Source organism: Oncorhynchus kisutch, linkage group LG4 (assembly GCF_002021735.2).
Source record: "Oncorhynchus kisutch isolate 150728-3 linkage group LG4, Okis_V2, whole genome shotgun sequence".
Classification (NCBI taxonomy): Eukaryota; Metazoa; Chordata; class Actinopteri; order Salmoniformes; family Salmonidae; genus Oncorhynchus; species Oncorhynchus kisutch.
In genome coordinates, this window is record NC_034177.2 from 36,421,711 (window position 1) to 36,436,471 (window position 14,761).

Sequence of the window (14,761 nt, forward strand, 5' to 3'; positions counted from 1 at the left end):
TATTCCTGAATATGCTGTTAAACACAACAACTAGTGTAAATATCTAAACCCCTGTATGAATAGAGCACATGTCTGAAGGAGGAATTGGTAAAGAAGAGTATAATGAGTTACCAGAGATCTGATGAAGTAACAAAAGAAAAAATGAAAATATATAGAGAACTTTTAATAATCTTAATCATTTCCACACTCACACAACTCTCACATCCACATTCACTACACTCATGCAACTCACAATCACATTCCCTTTGTGCTATTACTTGATTTAAGACTTATGGTAACCTCTCTTTTTATGTTCAGTTTTATTGGTTTTAGTCTATTGTTTTCTATTTTTGCATCATCGTAAACATCTTTCAGGATTTATACCAGGGCAGTCCTGTTAGTTCTCTTATATACTGCAGACAATTTATGTTTGCATGGTTTAGCTTATCCATCATTCATAATTAATTCATCATTAACATTCGCTTCCTTTATGTGACCGACCAATACTGGTTCATGCATGTGACAGACCAATACATCACGAGGCTTCTTCTCTCTAAGCTGAGACCTTGAAACTGAGATATCTTTCATTCTCAAAACAAGGGTCTTGGCGTACTGCCAAATTGCAGATACTGACAGTAAGGATGAGTTCAATCAGTCACTTGCATGAAAACAGAAATGTTTTTTTAGAAAAGCACAAACATAACATTTTCAGTTACATGCTCTCAGAGTTTTTCACGTGCCTTTTTGCAAACTCCAGGCGTGCTATCATTTGCCTTTATCTCAGGAATGGCTTCCGTCTGGCCACTCCCATGAAGCCCAGATTTATGAAGTGCTGTAGAGACTGTTGTCCTTCTGGCAGGTTTATCCCATCTCAGCCAAGGAACTCTGTAGGTCCATCAGAGTGGTCACTGGGGTTTTGGTCACATCCCTGACCAAGGTCCTCCTTGCACGGTTGCTCAGTTTGGTCGGACAGCCAGCACTAGGTATTCTGGGTAATTCCATATTTTTTTCAATTTCCCAATTATGGACACCACTTTAGTCTTGGAACCTTTCAATATTCAATATAGCGTTTTATACCTTTCCCCATATATATTATGTCTCATCACCAATTCTATCTCAGAGATCTACGGACAGTTCCTCTGGTATAGTTTATGCTCTGACATATGAGACTTTATATAGATAGCTGTGTTTCTTTCTAAATCATGTCCAAACAATTGAATTGGCCACAGGCGTACTCCAAGTCATAGTGACATCTCAAGGACGATCAAAGGAAATTGGATGCATCTGAGTTCAATTTGGAGTGTCATATCAAATCGGTGTGAATACTTATGCAAATGAGATATGTCTGCATTTCATTTTCAATAAATTAGCAAATATTTCTAAAAACATGTTTTCACTTTGTCATTATGGAGTAGTTTGTGTAGATGGGTGAGAAATATAATATTTAATATATTTTACATTCAGGCTGTAACACAACAAAATGTGGAATAATTCAAGGGTATGAATACCTTCTGAAGGTACTGTATGGTGAAGAGGTTTCAGACATTTCAGTTTTCAGTCAGCACTTTCTACTTGATGCTGTGCCGTCTCCATCTTTCTTTCTATCTAACCTCTCAGTCTTTGTCTCTCTTACTCCACCATTTCCCCTCTCTTCTTCTCTCTCTCTCTTAGGTTGCAGCATATTTGAGAACTGTAAGCGGTGTAACAACGGGACGTGGGGCCCCAGAGATGATTTCTTTGTCAAGGGGAAGTACTGTGCTGAGTGTCGACCCGGCTGGTCAGGCGGTGACTGTTTGAGTGAGTACACTCATTCTCACATATTCCTCTACCCACATTACCTCCTACCATCGCTACGGGTAAAATGTGCCCTTAACCACTGATCTAGGATCAGATTACTTTATTCCCCCAGTTCCAACCAAAACCATTATGGGGATGAAAGAATATCTGACCTTGTACCAGGGTTATAAGTAACTTCAACACGCTTCCTTTCCATGCCTCTATATAGGCATATACCGTACTGTACCTACAGTGCAGTATATACCAATTACTATAGAAGACAATTCTGGCACAACAGTATTTTGCATGGATAAGAGCTAAATGTCTCATAGATTTTCCATTCAAGGAGCTGAAAAGTCAAAATAGTGTTAGTCAACATCCTGGAATCTCACAATATAATTTCTAGAGAAAGCATAGGTTTCTGATGTATTTTCATCAACCGCAGAAACTTGGCATGTATTTGTGGCTCTTGGCTGCAGGCCTGTGGTTAATGTGCATTTAGTTTACTTTTACCAGCCTGCATTCTTCATTTGTCTCCCGTTTGAAGTGTATTTTTCCTAATGTATGCCATGTAACTCTGTAACTGGTAAATATCATGCTATTACTCAACTTTAGATGGCAATTACATATACAGTCATGGCCAAAAGTTTTGAGAATGACACAAATATTAATTTCACAATGTCTGCTGCCTCAGATTGTATGATGGCAATTTGCATATACTCCAGAATGTTATGAAGAGTGATCAGATGAATTGCAATTAATTGCAAAGTCCCTCTTTGCCATGCAAATGAACTGAATCCCCAAAAATATTTTCCACTGCATTTCAGCCCTGCCACAAAAGGGCCGCTGACATCATGTCAGTGATTCTCTCATTAACACAGGTGTGAGTGTTGACGAAGACAGTGCTGGAGATCACTGTCATGCTGATTGAGTTCGAATAACAGACTGGAAGCTTCAAAAGGAGGGTGGTGCTTGGAATCATTGTTCTTCCTCTGTCAATCATGGTTACCTGCAAGGAAACAAGTGCCCTCATCATTGCTTTGCACAAAAAGGGCTTCACAGGCAAGGATACTGCTGCCAGTAAGATTGCACCTAAATCAACCATTTATCGGATCATCAAGAACTTCATGGAGAGCGGTTCAATTGTTGTGAAGAAGGCTTCAGGGTGCCCAAGAAAGTCCAGCAAGTGCCAGGACCGTCTCCTAAAGTTGATCCAGCTTCGGGATCGGGGCACCACCAGTACAGAGCTTGCTCAGGAATGGCAGCAGGCACGTGTGAGTGCATCTACACACACAGTAAGGGGCAGCAAAGAAGCAAAGAAGCCACTTCTCTCCAGGAAAAACATCAGGGACAGACTGATATTCTGCAAAAGCTACAACGATTGGACTGCTGAGGACTGGGGTAAAGTCATTTTCTCTGATGAATCCCCTTTCCGATTGTTTGGGGCATCCGGAAAGAAGTTTGTCCGGAGAAGACAAGGTGAGCGCTACCATCAGTCCTGTGTCATGCCAACAGTAAAGCATCCTGAGGCCATTCATGTGTGGGGTTGCTTCTCAGCCAAGGGAGTAGGCTCACTCACATTTTTGCCTAAGAACACAGCCATGAATAAAGAATGGTACCAACACATCCTCCGAGAGCAACTTCTCCCAACCATCCAGGAACAGTTTGGTGATGAATAATGCCTTTTCCAGCATGATGGAGCACATTGCCATAAGGCAAGAGTGATAACTAAGTGGCTCGGGGAACAAAACATTGATATTTTGTGTCCATGGCCAGGAATCTCCCCAGACCTTAATCCCATTGAGAACTTGTGGTCAATCCTCAAGAGGCGGGTGGGCAAACAAAAACCCACAAACTCCAAGCATTGATTATGCAAGAATGGGCTGCTATCAGTGTGGCCCAGAAGTTAATTGACAGCATATGCCATGGAGGATATTAGAGGTCTTGAAAAAGAAGGGTCAACACTGCAAATATTGACTCTTTGCATCAACTTCATGTAATTGTCAATAAAATCCTTTGACACTTATGAAATGCCTGTAATTATACTTCAATATTCCATAGTAACATCTGACAAAAATATCTAAACACACTGAAGCAGCAAACTTGTGAAAATTTATATTTGTGTCATTCAAAAAACGTTTGGCCACGACTGTACACTACATGTTCACAAGTATGTGGACAGTGGACACCTGCTCGTCGAACATCTTATTCCAAAATCTTGGGCATTAATATGGAGTTGGTCCCCCATTTGCTGATGTTGCGCAATTAGGCCTGGCTCACAGTCGGCGTTCCAATTAATCCCAAAGGTGTTCAATGAGGTTGAGGTCAGGTCTCTGTGCAGGCTAGTCAAGTTCTTCCACACTGATCTTGAAAAAAAAAAGATTCTGTATGGACCTCACTTTGTGCACGGGGGCATTGTGATGATGAAACAGGAAAGGCCTTCCCCAAACTGTTGCCACAAAGCTGGAAGCACAGAATCGTCTAGAATGTCATTATATGCTGTAGCGTTAAGATTTCCATTCACTGGAACTAATTGGCCTAGCACGCACCATGGAAAACAGCCCCAGACTATTATTCCTCCTCCATCAAACTTTACAGTTGGCAGTATGCATTGGGGCAAGTAGCGTTCTTCTGGCATCCACCAAACCCAGATTCGTCTGTCGGACTGCCAGATAGTGAAGCGTGATTCATCATTCCAGAAAACGTGTTTCACTGCTCCAGAGTCCAATGGCAGCGAGCTTTACAACACTCCAGCCAACGCCTGCATTGCGCACAGTAATCTTAGGCGTGTGTGCAGCTGCTTGGCCATGGAAACCCATTTCATGAAGCTCTTGACAAACAGTTATTGGGCTGATGTTGCTTCCAGAGGCCGTTTGGAACTAGGTAGTAAGTGTAGCAACCGAGGACAGATGATTTTTACACGCTCCACGCTTCAGCACTCAGCGGTCCCGTCCTGTGAGCTTGTGTGGTCTACCACTTCGCAGCTGAGCCGTTGCTCCGAAACATATTCATTTCACAATAACCGCACTTACAGTTGACCAGGGAAGCGCCAGCAGAGCAGACATTTGATGAACTGACTTGGTGGGAAGGGGGCATCCTATGACGGTGTCACACTGAAAGTCACTGAGGTCTTCCATTAGGCCATTCTACTGCCAATGTTTGTCTATGGAGGTTGCATGGATGTGTGCTAGATTTTATACACCTGTCGGTAACGAATGTGGCTGAAATAGCTGAATCCACTAGTTTGAAGGGGTGTGCACATACTTTAGTAAATATTATGTATGAGCTACACAACAGCACAATGATTTAATCAGAATGAAACATATAATTACACTAATAAATAAAACCCTGATTGCACGATCATGTAAAATGTGAGCTCTAAATGGTTTTGTTCCTGTTTATAGAGTGTGGAGGAGTGATCCGTAAACATCAGGGTCACATAGTCATGGAAAGTTACCCCACCAACGCTCGCTGTGAATGGACAGTTCAGGTGGACCCACGATTCACCATCAACTTCAGGTGGGTGTGACCAACGGTGTATCTGACTTGAGTTGTCTCTTAACCTCAAGACAGAGTTAGTTTACTGAGCCAAAGCCTGGTGTAACTGAATGACAGCTAGTTATAATGTTCACTTTGTCATATTTTCCCTTGACATGAATGGGCTATGCTTTGGCCTCTCTGGTGACCATCTGTAATAGTTATTAATACCTGACCCATTTCATTTCAGTTTTCACATTTCTTTGAGAGGTAGGTAATGGACCAATGTGAGTCTAGACCACAGGTTGGAAATCACTCCTATTCTTGAAAAAAAGTAATTGCATTTCACTCATGTGATAACTTTGTATATTCTCTAGCATTTTATTTGAGGGCCTTTACGATAAAAAAAGCAACACGGAACTTTGAGCTGCAATCAGTCTGTTGGCACAATACGTAGTACATACAGCAATAGCTTTGGGTGTTGAAATAAACAGATCAATACACTCTTAGAAAAAAAGGTGCTCTCTAGAACCTATAAGGGTCCCCATAGGAGAATCCTTTGGAGAACCCTTTTCCTTTTCACAAAAGGTTCTACATGGAACCCAAAAGGGTTCTACCTTTTTGGGTTGGGGACAGATGAAGAACCATTTTGGAACCCTTTTTTCTAAGATTGATAGCATTTTTCCCTTACACATAAAGCTCCATGTTAAACTACACAACTGTGACAAGCTCAGACAGCTAGGCCAAATCCATGATCTGATGACAAATGGATCTGCAAGCATGGCAGAAAAAACAGTTGCACAATGGTTTATCGACAGATAGAGATTCATAAATCATCTCCCAAAGTGAAGAAATAGGGCCTTATACTGGTGTTTTGTGTCCATAATGACATACAAGCCACAGAGACCATCATTAAATAGTGGTCCTCTCTGTTTCATGTTGCTGTGCTCATAGTTGGACTATTGAAGTTATATGCTTTGGCATCAGCCAGCGAAACCTTACGGGCAGAGCCATTTTGCATGTATTACTCACTACTCTTGGCTACACCACTCTAATTTATACCAGTAATGTTGACTCTCACTTCACACTCCTCATGGACAACACACCAATCGAGTTACACAGTAACACACGCTGCACAGCTATACTTTTAGAGCCATGAGATGTTCAGCCCCTAAGAGACAATAATAACAATGGGGGAACTTGCTATTCTCCTTTGTATGTCAAGTCAAATATCTTAACCCTCATCTCCCGACTGGGGTCATTTTGACCCCAGAGGCATATTTTGGATAATAACCCAAAGGTGGTTTATTCACAGGGCCAGATTACCGACCGGGCATGCAGTGCACGTCAGGGGGCCCCAGATTGCACATGATGTAGAATTTCAGGAAAGTAACTTTAAAACTGCAACATTTTCTCTCAGCTTCATGACAAAATGTGTAGAATAGAATTTAGAATTTAGAATTTGTTCTTCACTGTCTTGCCTAGTTAAATAAAGGTAAATAAACACAAAAAAACACGCTGTCCGGGGTGAAAGAGTGGCGTAGGTTGGCGGCATCTGTAGGCAAAGCGTTTATGGGTAATAAAGGCTTCCTGCAGATGCCGGTGAGCGGTCTCTCATACCCGCTCACCACGCCGAAACCAGTTGTCGACAGCTGGGACAGTACCAGGCTCTGCCTCCCAGGGAAACATGGGAGGTTGGAAACCAAGGACACACTGAAACAGAGTAAGGCGGAGGGGTGAGTGCATGAGTGCGTTCTGAGCATATTCGACATAGGCCATGTGGAGAGGCAGAACATTTTTGGCGGAGGTAACCCATTTCTTGGTTCAGGTGTTCCGTCTGCCCGTTGGTCTGGGGGTGGTACCCGGAGGAGAGGCTGAGGGTGACCCCCAGTCGGTCACAGAAGGCTCACCACACCCGGGAGACAAACTGGGGCCTGCGGTCAGAGACGATGTCCTCCGGAATCCATACAGACGGAACACCTGCTGGAACATACACTCTGCCAATTCCATGGCGTTAGGTAGATGATGAAGAGGAACCAGACAACACATTTTTGAAAAACGGTCTACTATGTCAAGGATGGTGGTGTTAGAGGATTCAGGAAGGTCTGTGAAGAAGTCAACAGCTATGTGGGACCAGGGTCTGTGAGGGATTGGCAAAGGTTGAAGCTTTCCGGAAGGGAGATGACGAGGGATTTTGGTTTGGGTGCAGACTGGACAGGAGAGTGCGTAATCCCTGAACATCGGATGCCAGTGAGGACCACCAGAGCTTCCGGGCTAGAAGTTCAGTGGTTCGTGTAATGCCCAGATGTCCTGACCCCAAGGACATGTGACACCATTGCATCAGTTGGGATCTAACAGTATGTAACTCTTCCCGGCTGGTGTCTCAGGAGAAGCCGGGTCTGAAGTTAGGGCTTCTTGTATGGCAGAGTGAACCTTCCACTGTACCGGTCCCATAATGCAAGAGGAAAGAAGAATGGGTGTAGGGTCTGAGTTATTGGTCGAAAGGTCAAACTGGCGGGAGAGAGCATAAGTGTTTACATTTATATTTCCAGGGATGTAAGTAACATGAAAATGGAAGCGTGTGAAGAGAGCCCAGCTGGCTTGTTTGGAGTTTAACCTCGTGGCCTCTCTGATATAGTCCAGATTACGATGATCTGTTAGGACGAGAAAGGGATGTTGTGCGCCCTCCAACCTGTGGCGCCACTCCTCGAGGGCTAGCTTGATGGTGAGGAGTTCTCTGTTCCCCACATCATAATTCCTCTCAGCGGGGGATAACTTCCTGGAAAAGAAGGTACAGGGATGTGATTTGGGAGGTGTTCCTATCCACTGAGAGAGTATGGCTCCTACTTTGGAGGCATCCACCTCCAGGGTGAAAGGAAGGGTCGTATCAGGTTGGCGAAGGACAGGAGCTGAGGTGAAGAGGCGTTTCAAGTTGTTAAAAACAGTCAGGGCGGTATCAGTCCATTGAAGGGTCAGGGTCTTTTGGCTGGTAAGGGCAGTGAGGGGAGCGGCCATAGAACTGAAGTTTGGCAATAGAAGTTGGAGAACCCAATGAAACATTGGAGTCCCTTAATGGTGGTGGGTTTGGGCCAGTTACTGATGGCGGTGACTTTGTTCTCATCTATGCTGACCCCTCCAGGTGTCAGTACAAAGCCGAGGAAGTTTACCGAGGTTACATGGAGGTGCTCTTCAGTCTTCACATAAAAGGTTATGGTCAAGGAGCCGTTGAAGAACCTTTTGCACATGCTGTATGTGCTCCGTCAGGGAGTAGGAGTAAATGTCATCAATCTAGATGATGAGAAAGTGGGTTGATCATATCCTGTAAAACCTCCTTCATAAGGATTAGAAGACTGCGGGGGCGTTCGTAAGGCATGACCAGGTATTCGTAGTGCCCTCGAGCGGTGATGAAGGCCGTCTTCCATTCGTCGCCTACATGTATATGGACAAGGTTATATACAGTTCACAGGTCGAGTTTAGTATAGATGTTGAAGGGATGCTGGGATCAGAGGAAGAGGGAAACGGTTCTTGACCGTGACGCCATTCAATACATGGACGGAGACCACAGTCCTTTTTGCCAAAAAAGGAAGAAGCTGGACGCAGCCGGGGAAGGAGGACAAATGAAACATCAACGTAGTTCTCCATTACCTCATTTTCCAGGATAGATAGGGGGTAAACATGGCCTGTGGGGACACTCCAGGGAGTAAGTCAATAGCACAATCTTCTGGGCGATTCGGTGGCAGAGTGGAGGCCTTGATTTTGCTTAAGACATTGCAGGGTCGTGACGACAATGAGGGTGTCTGAGGATGAGAGTTGAATGGTTTCAGGGTGGAAGACTCCAATCTGGAGGGTGACGCTCTGTGTCATGTGCATGCCCAATGGCTTCCCGTCCAGGGTGTTAATCCTTAAGGAAGGGGTGACAGGTGTTAGATCAATGTCAAGCTCTTTTACTAGCTGGTGATCGATAACATTTTCTTGCTGCTCCTGAATCTGTCAAGCCTTCTACGTACTTGGTAACCCCCTTCAAGGTTATCAATACTGGGATGGAGAATTGCTTCTGGGAGATATTTAGAAATAAGGACACCCCTACCTGCATGGCAGCAGAGGGAACTTTCTCATCTCTCTGTGGGGGGCGAACAGGGCAATGGCCACAGTATAGGCAGAGCCCTTATTGGATCCGGTTTTGACGTTCGATACACGGGAGAGGAGCATGGCTCAACTGCATGGGCTCTGGAAGACTCAGACAGGATGACGAAATCATGGAAAGAGAAGGTTTCGTGTTCCTGGGTGGCAGAGTTCTTCGGTGGTGAGGTGGTCGATGGAGATATGAATGTATTGATTTAAATCCTGAAGGTGACCTCTACAGGCAAGCACGGCCTGAAGTTCCCTGTTGAGCCCTCTTCGGTAGACGGTAAGTAAAGCAGCCTCTTTCCATCAACTCCCTGCAGCCATGGTGGGGAACTCGAGGGCATACTCAGCAGCTGAATTGCGACCTTGTTGAAGTTTTATGAGGTCTCCTATAGGACGACCGGAGGGAGAGTGATCGAATACATCTTTGAAGTGTGAAAATGGGTCTCGGATCCGAGTTCTGTGCTGTTGGCAGGCCATATGGCGGTGGCCTAATCCAGGGCTTTGCCTGTGGGTAGAGACAACAAAATCTACCCTGCTCTTGTCGGTGGCGAAGTTAGTGGGGTTGTGACCAATGTATTTGCTGCGTTGGATCAGAAATCGCTGACATTTCCCAAGAGGAACCGTTATATGTTCCAGACATGGGTGTGAACGAAGGAGTGCTATGGGTTACGATAGCTGGCATCAGAGGAGTAGGGATAGGCTGGCAGAGAAGATGGAACATTTCCTCCATAAGCTCCTCTTGCTGGGGTAGGGCGCTGCTGTAGCTCCGCTGAATCCATTCTGTTTTTAGGTGATGTATTCTGTAATGAATACTCAGGGAGAAAAAGGTGTAGAATCTTGCGCACAGCGCGGCAGATGTTTATTACGCCTTTGCAGAAGGCAGGAATTGTGGTCGCAGGCAATGGTCAAACACAGGTAGGCAGTCAAAAACAAAACAATACCTCACAACCATACAAACAGAAAGAACTGAACTAAATAGGGAGCTGATGAGACCAGGTGAGAAACGAACATGGGTGAAATCAATGAACAAAAATGAAAGACAGGGCTTCAAGAACACAAAGAAAAAGAACACAAAGTTGACTAAGAAAAGAAAAGCAGAACCTTACACATCCTGCCATACAAGCCCTACCATTACCAATGTTTCACTAGCAGCGATGCTACTGCTGGTTGTGGGGTAAGAAAATAAATACAACTAAGCCATATTTTTCTCCATTGTCTCTCAGGATAAATTGATGAATCACTTTTTGTCACTAAAATAAAGTATATTTCAAATGTTGGTGTACTGCCCCTTTAAATGGCAGACATTTTTACCACATAAAATATGACAATTAGTATGATTGCAAATCAACTTTTTAGTACTTATGTGGAATGTACTTTAGGAAAAAGCTGCACATTCTTGAAGGAATGTTAAGAATATGTCTGTTTTGGTCTTTTTAATATTTTTGTTTTGATAACACAACATGTCTAATGATGTTTTGATGAGAATCAAGTTGATATTTTGATTGTTGCTTTTTCCAAAAGTTTCTTCTTAGGGTCAAAATGACCTCAATGGTAATCCATGTGTATGAAATATGTTGGTAGTATGAGTGTTAAATCTACCAATATATCTACCAATATAAGAGCCAGGAGATACTCCCCATTCTTTTCCATCTTGTTCTGTTAGAGCTGAATGTTACTTACACTCCTCCATCGAAACCCTTGTTTTCTGTCATTCCCTGTCCTGGTTCCAGCTGGAGTCAATCATAGTGCTGTCATACCATTAAATCAAGCAGCTCATTCATTAAACGGATATATACAGTGCCTTTGGAAAATATTCAAACTCCTTGTCTTTTCCCACATTTTGTGACATTACAGCCTTATTTTAAAATGAATTAAATCAAACAAATTCCTCAACAATCTACACACAATACCCCACAACGACAGGTTTTTAGAAATGTTTGCAAATTAAAAATACACAAAAACAGAAATACCTTACATACATAAGTATTCAGACCCTTTGCTATGAGACTTGAAATAGAGCCCAGGTGCATCATGTTTCCATTGATCATCCTTGAGCTGATTCTACAACCTGATTGGAGTTCACCTGTGGTAAACTAAATTGATTGGACATTATTGGAAAGGCACACACTTGTCTATATACTGTAAGGTCCCACAGTTGACAGTGCATGTCAGAGCAAAAACGAAGCCACGAGGTCGAAGGAATTGTCCGTAGAGCTCCGAGACAGGATTGTGTCTGCACAGATCTGGGGAAGGGTACCAAAACATTTCTGCAGCATTGAAGGTCCCCAAGAACACAGTGACCTCCATCATTCTTGAAGAAGTTTGGAACCACCAAGACTCTTCCTAGATCTGAGCAATCTAGGGAGAAGGACCTTGGTCAGGAAGGTGACCAAGAACCCGATGGTCACTCTGACAGAGCTCTAGAGTTCCTCTGTGGAGATGGGAGAACCTTCGAGAAGGACAACAATCTCTGCAGAACTCCACCAATAAGGCCTTTATGGTAGAGTGGCCATCAGAAGACATTCCTCAGTAAATGGCACATGACAGCTCGCTTCGAGTTTGCCAAAAGGCACCTAAAGTCTCTCAGACCATGAGAAACAAGATAGTCTGGTCTGATGAAACCAAGATTGAACTCTTTGGCCTGAATGCCAAGCGTCACGTCTGGAGGAAACCTGGCACCATCTCTTTTCAGCGGCAGAGACTGGGAGACTAATACGAATCGAGGCAAAGATGAAAGGAGCAAAGTACAGAGAGAATCTTGATTAAAACCTGCTCCAGAGCTCTTAGGACCTCAGACTGGTGGTGAAGGTTCACCTTCCAACAGGACAACAACCCGAAGCACACAGCCAAGACAATGAGGAGCAGCTTCGGGACAAGTCTCTGAATATCCTTGAGTGGCACAGACTTAAACCTGATCGAACATTTCTGAAGAGTACTGAAAAAAGCTGTGCAACGATATTCCTCTTCCAACCTGACAGAGCATGATAGGATCTGCAGAGAAGAATGGGAAATACTCCCCAAATACAGGTGTGTCAAGTATGACGTCATACCGAAGAAGACTCAAGACTGTAATCGCTATCAAAGGTGAATCAACAAAGCACTGAGTAAAGTATTATTTTTATAAATTAGCACAATTTTCTAAAAACCTTGTGGGGTATTGTGTGTAGGGGGAAAAATAGTTAACCAATTTTAGAATAAGGCTGTAACCTAACAAAATGTGGAAAAGGTCAAGGGGCGTGAATACTTTCCGAAGGCACTGTATACCAATGTGTGTCTCACCAATTATGCTATTCACTTTAACTCTCATTAAAAGAGGCCCTGAAGCCACAGACCTCTGGTTTCTGGACGACCTTAAATTTACTGAGAATTCACAAGGAACGCTGGGAGTTGACAGTAGTATATTCACCAATCATACTATTTAGCTTGGCAATGTGACTGTTTGAGTTAATAAGTAATCATACATCAACGACACATCATACAGTGAATCACTTACAATCAGACCAGTCTTAATACAGTCAGTCACACATGGAAGTTTGCGATGTTTACGGGCATCACAACATAGATGTATAAAGTATATTGTATGGTACCATATATACATACACTTCTCGCTGGGTTCAAAATATATGAGGTACTTAATAACCATTTATAACTAGGGGGCAGTATTTTCATTTTTGGATAAAAAACGTTCCCGTTTTAAACGGGATATTTTGTCACGACAAGATGCTCGACTATGCATATAATTGACAGCTTTGGATAGAAAACACTCTGACGTTTCCAAAACTGCAAAGATATTGTCTGTGAGTGCAACAGAACTGATGTTACAGGCGAAACCCAGATAAAAATCCAACCAGGAAGTGCCCCATTTTTTGAAAGCCCTGCATGCCAATGACTCCTTATATGGCTGTGAATGAGCTACGAATGAGCTTATGCTTTCTACGTATTCCCCAAGGTGTCTACAGCATTGTGACGTCTTTTTACGCATTTATGTTGAAGAATAGCCGTAAGGGACCACATTTAGCAGGTGATCCCGCAGAAAATCTTGCGTAAAGTACACAAGTAGCCATTTTTCCAATCGCTTCTTATGAGAAACCAATTGTCCCGGTGGATGTTTTATCGAATAGATATGTGAAAAACACCGTTTGCCATGTTTCTGTCGATATTATGGAGCTAATTTGGAAAAAAGTTCGATGTTGTAGTGACTGTATTTTCCGGTCGATTTCTCAGCCAAACGTGAAGAACAAATGGAGCTATTTCACCTACAAAAATAATATTTTTGGAAAAAAGGAACATTTGCTATCTAACTGGGAGTCTCCGGAGTGAAAACATCCAAAGTTCTTCAAAGGTAAATGATTTAATTTGATTGCTTTTCTTATTTTCGTGAATATGTTGCCTGCTGGTAGCAGAGCCTAGCATAGCATTATGCCATGATAAACTTACACAAATGCTTGTCTAGCGTTGGCTGTAAAGCATATTTTGAAAATCTGAGATGACAGTGTGATTAACAAAAGGCTAAGCTGTGTCTCAATATATTTCATTTGTGATTTTCATGAATAGGAACATTTTCTAGGAAGATTTATGTCCGCTGCGTTATGCTAATTAGTTTGAGGCTATGATTACGCTCCCGCATGCGGGATGGGTAGTACTGTTTGGTTATCTTCTTCATGGAAAGCAATGGGAGAGTGTTAAGTGCAAATTGACTCTTAAAGTTGGGGTGAACAGATATCCTTAAAATATTTCTAATAGTTGACTATTAATATATCATCTGTTTTTCTATAGCTCAACATATGTTAACTCAAACATCTGTCCTTGTTGAAATTGAAGGCTAAAATATGTTCTGTTTTTGTAGCCTGTGTTACTAACGCTTGTGGCATTATATTTCCCATGTTTCCTCTTAGCTCCTTCAAATGTCCCATTAGTTCCACGCAGTAACAATTGTTGCGTTGTTGCCTCAAATTGGACATCATTAGACTCAGTCATGATCTCAGCTGAAAGCATTGCAGATACATTTTTTATAACGACTCTGAGTCTACTTTTTTTCATTGATCTCTTTCGCAGGGCAAGGAAGCAGAAGAAAAAAGGTGACAGTATGAAAATGCGCGGATCACTGTTGCCTTGGTGAAAAGACATCATAACAGATTTCACCTCCACCACAACCAGAGGAAACTAAACATTCAATTCTCACCTTCATTTAAAAGGAAGTGAGTCGTGCAAAGTGAGGGAATCACTCGTTGGCGCCGTTAACATCTTCAATGGTAAAATAAAAAATGGCTCTGATTGCTGTTCATTGCTCGCCTGCTGGCTGTAGTGAAAGAGTCAGGGGTGTGAGATGGTGCCAACCAGGGTAGCAGAGCCAGGAAAGCCAGGCAGGCACTCCCTTTCACGGCTGCTCCAGGAAAACAAA

General features: G+C 43.0%; 1 protein-coding gene across 1 annotated transcript in view; it reads left to right on the plus strand.

The window, feature by feature from the left end:
• The window catches only part of LOC109889488 (inactive serine protease PAMR1), a 58,993-nt gene that overhangs the window by 22,714 nt on the left and 21,518 nt on the right, over positions 1 to 14,761 (plus strand). The window contains exons 3-4 of the mRNA XM_020480936.2: positions 1,651 to 1,776; positions 5,160 to 5,274. Coding sequence (XP_020336525.2) covers positions 1,651 to 1,776; positions 5,160 to 5,274 — 241 coding nt within the window. The remainder of the gene's footprint in view (positions 1 to 1,650; positions 1,777 to 5,159; positions 5,275 to 14,761) is intronic.